The 5000-nt window shown below is 36.7% G+C and overlaps 1 protein-coding gene across 1 annotated transcript in view; it reads left to right on the top strand.

Moving 5' to 3' along the window:
* Nucleotides 1–5000, top strand: part of LOC122242301 (atrial natriuretic peptide receptor 2) — an 18796-nt gene that overhangs the window by 4596 nt on the left and 9200 nt on the right. Inside the window, exons 3-5 of the mRNA XM_086556154.1 lie at nt 441–582; nt 2361–2573; nt 3437–3560. Of these exons, the coding sequence (XP_086412280.1) occupies nt 441–582; nt 2361–2573; nt 3437–3560 (479 nt within the window). The remainder of the gene's footprint in view (nt 1–440; nt 583–2360; nt 2574–3436; nt 3561–5000) is intronic.

Raw genomic sequence — 5000 nt, 5'->3', positions numbered from 1 at the left:
CCATCCCACCTTCCCCCTTCCATGCGTTCTCCCGTGCTCCCCCCCCCCTCTCCCCACCCCTTCCTTTCCTCCCTCTCTCTTCGTTCCCTCCCCTCCCATCCCATCCCATCCCACCTTCCCTTCCCTTCCCTCTCTTCATCGTTCTCCCCCTCCCCCCTCTCCCCATCCCACCTTCCCTTCCCTTCCCTCTCTTCTTCGTTCTCCCCCTCCCCCCTCTCCCCCTCCTCTCTCTCCGTTCTCCCCCTCCCCCCTCTTCCCTTCCCTCTCTTCATCGTTCTCCCCCTCCCCCCTCTCCCCATCCCACCTTCCCTTCCCTTCCCTCTCTTCTTCGTTCTCCCCCTCCCCCCTCTCCCCATCCCACCTTCCCTTCCCTTCCCTCTCTTCTTCGTTCTCCCCCTCCTCCCTCTCCCCTCTCCCCCGTCTCTCCCCCGCCCCCTCAGTCACGTGATCGAGCGGACCCTCTTCTCGGAGATGAACGCCTCCAACAGCCACGTAGTCATCGGCATCGCGCTGCTCTGCGTCGTCCTCCTCATCTCGCCGGTCATCATCCTCCTTGTGCGGATGATGACGCGAACCTTGCAGGTGAGCGCATGGGCGTGGCCGGTCGGCTCCCTTTCCTTGGTTGATATGATCACTTTTGCTCTTAGTATTTTTGTTATTGTTATTGTCATTATTATTGTTATTATTATCATCATTATCACTATCTTTTTCATGATTATTATTTACTAGCTTTATTATTATCATAATTATTGTTATTACTTACATTATCATTATAATTATTATTGCTATTATCATCGTTGCTATAATTATTATAATCATAATTTCCTTTTGTCATTATCTTCTTATCAGCTCGTGTCCTTTTTATCAAAACTTCTTTTTCCCCTTTTACCTTTTTTCTTTCTCTTTCTTTAATCCCTTTGTTTTGATTTTTTTCACAATGGCTTTTGATTGATTGTCATCGATATTATAGATGTTCTTAGCACTTTCCTTACTGCTAATTTTATATCATTGTCTATATCAATTCATCATTTCAATATCGTTGTTTTTAACGATATTTATTTTATTTCAATATCGTTTCATCAAAAAACATTATCTTTACAATCACAGCCTTTGTTTTTTGTTATTTTTTCCGCCTTTATTATGATTATCGTGGCTATAATTTCTATCACATTTATGACAGCAATTATTATTTCCTGTTGTTATCATTGCTATTTCTTCATATATGATTATAATTGTTATTATTTCCATTATTGCTAAAGTTTTACTAATAAATTTCTTGGGATTCGGATCTCATATTTTTTCTTCTTTTGTTCAGTTATCTGTTCATTTATATTTAGTATGGATAAAGATGCTGAATTTATCTAATTTGTATCACGTGTGTTTTAAGACTTTCTTTTTTTCATACATGGATATGTTTCAGAATTTATCCACGAGCTGTGGAAGACAAATTTATTTTGCATGAAAACTCACTCTCTCTGCCGATAGTGTCATGAAGGGGAAATGAAAAAGTTTGGCAAAAAAAGAAAAAAAAAGAAAAAAAAATAATAATTTGATAGACAGATGATTGAATAGAAAAATGAATAAATAGACAGACTGACATCAATTCCATTTTCCCTTGATCACACAACCGGCACAGAGCAGTTAGCACAGCTTCTCCTGCTCTGTTCTTTCGACTAGTTCCTCTTAACCAACCAGATATTGCTGGGGCAAGTGTCTCATTCACATAATATCCTGTGAACTATAATATTAAGACTCAGTAGGTTTATGTGACTCTTACTGTATAACCATGTACTTTGGATGTTTTTTTGTGCTGATGTTTGGTTGATATCTTTGCATTCCTATATTATGATTGATTATTACTGATATACAAACAGTATTATGTATTTATTTTTACTTCGTTCTTCCTCCTTAGCAGTATGTTAATGTTGGTATCGTGGTCAGTATGCATGGGTATTATTTTAGATGCTAAGGATTTCTTTAATTTGGTGTTGTTACTTTAAACAGAGGAAAATGCAATTTGTTTACGATTCAGTGTCTAAAATGCTTCATTGTTTTGTGTATGTAGTATTAATTTACTTGATGATGTTTTACCAAATAATTCTTCTCTCTATCTATCTATCTCTTCCGCTCCCTCTCTCTTTCTATCTACCCATCTACCGATCTCTCTCTCTCCTTCTCTTTCTATGTCTCTTCCACACTTTCTCTCTCTCGTCTATCTCTCTACTAATCTACTCCTTTCCTCAAAAATAAAATTCCTTGTCGTGTCATGTGTTTCTGTACAATGTATTTTTTTCGCTCCTCGAAGCCAGTCTCTCCCGCGCCTGCTTCAGTCTGAACGTGACTCAACGTATCTCCTACAGGCTTTTTCAGACACGCTGATCCACAAGACTCACGAGCTGGCCTACGAGAAGAAGCGTTCGGACATGCTGCTGTACCAGATGCTCCCGCCCTCCGTGGCTCAGCAGCTGAAGCAGCACAGGCAGGTGTCCGCTGAGACCTACGAGTCGGTCACTGTTTACTTCTCGGATATCGTGGGCTTCACCGAGCTCTCGTCCGAAAGCACGCCCATGCAGGTGTGTTGGTCTTGGCTTCGGTTTGGGATTATGTCTTAGTTTTTTTTTTGTTTGTTTTTCTCCTTCTTTTACGTTTTTTTTCTTGTATGCTATTCGACGTGGCTGGTTTATATGTGTCATAAATTATGTTTCATTATTATCATTATGATGAGTATTATGATCATCTTGTTTATCTTAATTATTACTAATATTACTATAAAGTCATTACCATTATAATCATCATTACTATTATCATCATTATTACTATTAGCATTACTATGATTACTATCATTATCATTATCATTGTTATCATTATCCCTGTTATTTCCATCACCATTACTATAATTATATCATTATGAATATTAATATCATCATCACTATCATTATTGCTATTACTACTGATATTGATATTACTATTATCATAATCATCATCATTATTATTGTTATATCCGTTATTACTTCGATATTTCCAAAATGATTGTTACTGTATTATCAATGTCTTCTATACCACCTCTTGAACTGCTGTAATCGTTGCTGTTATTGTCTTCACAACAAGTAGAAAAATATGCATGTTATTGATAACATATATGTCATTGCTGTTATCATGATTATAACCTTTATCTGTATCACTATGTTGTTGCTTCTTATTATTGATGTAGTTGTAGTTGTGTTGAGCTGGTAGTAGTCGATATGTAGCAATACTAGCAATTGCAGAATATTCAATCATGATAACGTTCACTATTGCTATCAGTATCCTTAACATTATTGCTATCGTCATTGCCATTGAGACTGCAATAACGTCATCACTTTTTACAACTATTATCAGATTCCGTCACTATCATCATCCCTGTCATCACCCTCATCACTGCTCTCGTTCTCCTCAGGTGATCTCCCTCCTCAACGCCCTGTACAAAATGTTCGACTCCAGAATCGAGTTGTATGACGTGTACAAGATAGAGACCATCGGAGAAGTTTATATGGTGGCCAGCGGCGTTCCACAGCGGATAGGTAGGTCACGGGGATGGAAAGTGTGTGAGGGCGGGGTGGAGGGAAAAAGGAGAAGAAGAAGAAGAGGAGGAGGAGAGAGAGAGAAAGAGAGAGAGAGAGAGAGAGAAAGAGAGAGAGAGAGAGAGAGAATGCGACAGAGACAGGCACAGCTAAACAGACACTCTGACTAACTAATAGAGAGTTTTCTTTACTATGACAATACCTTTTGATAGATTCACTTGTTATAACTAATGTATATGGTACAAAATAGGATCACTAACATTCAAATCATGAGTTAATGCAATATGCATATTTCAGAAGAAAACAAATCGACTTCTTTAATTTCGCATTTTATGGCGGTAACTCTACGGTAAGAAAACTCACATTTTAGTACCAAATCGGAAATACGTTGAATCTTACCTTATCTAGTTAATGTTTATATAGAATAGACCGAACTATGCAAGCATTTCAGTTTTAAGGAGAGGATGTGTTTTGGTTTAAACAAGGAAAAACATGACTAATATACGTGTAGGTAATGATGATTATGAAAGCAATAATGAAAATAATTATGATGATAGATATGATGATGATAACCGAATAATAATTCTAAAACGCTATGCATGCATTTTGATGTGATTTAATTTTTTTTCCAAATGTATATCTAATTCTGGAAAAGTCTACGGTGAAAACCCGAATTTCACTATCATGCCGCGATCTTGAAACAAAGTACAAAATCTTTTCCCAAGTGTTCAAAACTATCAGATGAGTTAAAAATTGAAGAAAACGAGAGAGAGAGAGAGAGAGAGAGAGAGAGAGAGACCGAGACTGGCAGAGAGACAAAGCGACATGGAAAGATAGAGTAATAGTAATGACAATAGAATAACAGAAATGGTTATAAGAAATATATATTATGATGATAATGATAATCGTAATGATGATAATATTGATTAGACATGCTGGTAAAAGGATAGATAGATTAAGGGAAGAAGATGGAGATAGAAAAAAAATAAACAGAGAGAGAGAGAGATCCTGAATATCATCCTGCAAACACAATTCAACTGAGAATCACTAGTATTTTCAATATTTCTTTCCACTCCAATTTACATCTTTTTTCGACAATAAATGATTTCGCATTTTACGTTGGAAAGTATGCGGTAAAAACGCACATTTCAGTATCCCGCCGTATTTACGTTGAATCGTACCAAGTATATTTAATGTACGTATAATATAGAAAAAACGATTCGAGCTTTGGAGATATGATATAAGGTGCTTTCTCCCTATTCAAACAATGAAAACATGGCTCATCTAGAGATATGAATGATACTGATGGTTATACAATGATAATAAAAGCAATGATCAAAACGATATCAATAGTAACATTTATAGTAATGATAATAATATTAATAATAATAATGATAATAATAGTAATAATAAAAATAATGATAGTGATAATGATGACGA

This window comes from Penaeus japonicus, unplaced genomic scaffold (genome assembly GCF_977035675.1).
Source record: "Penaeus japonicus unplaced genomic scaffold, GWHDUDI00000001_assembly GWHDUDI00000032, whole genome shotgun sequence".
Taxonomy (NCBI): Eukaryota; Metazoa; Arthropoda; class Malacostraca; order Decapoda; family Penaeidae; genus Penaeus; species Penaeus japonicus.
Note: the sequence above shows the minus strand (reverse complement) of the source record. Positions and strands in the feature narration are given on the sequence as shown.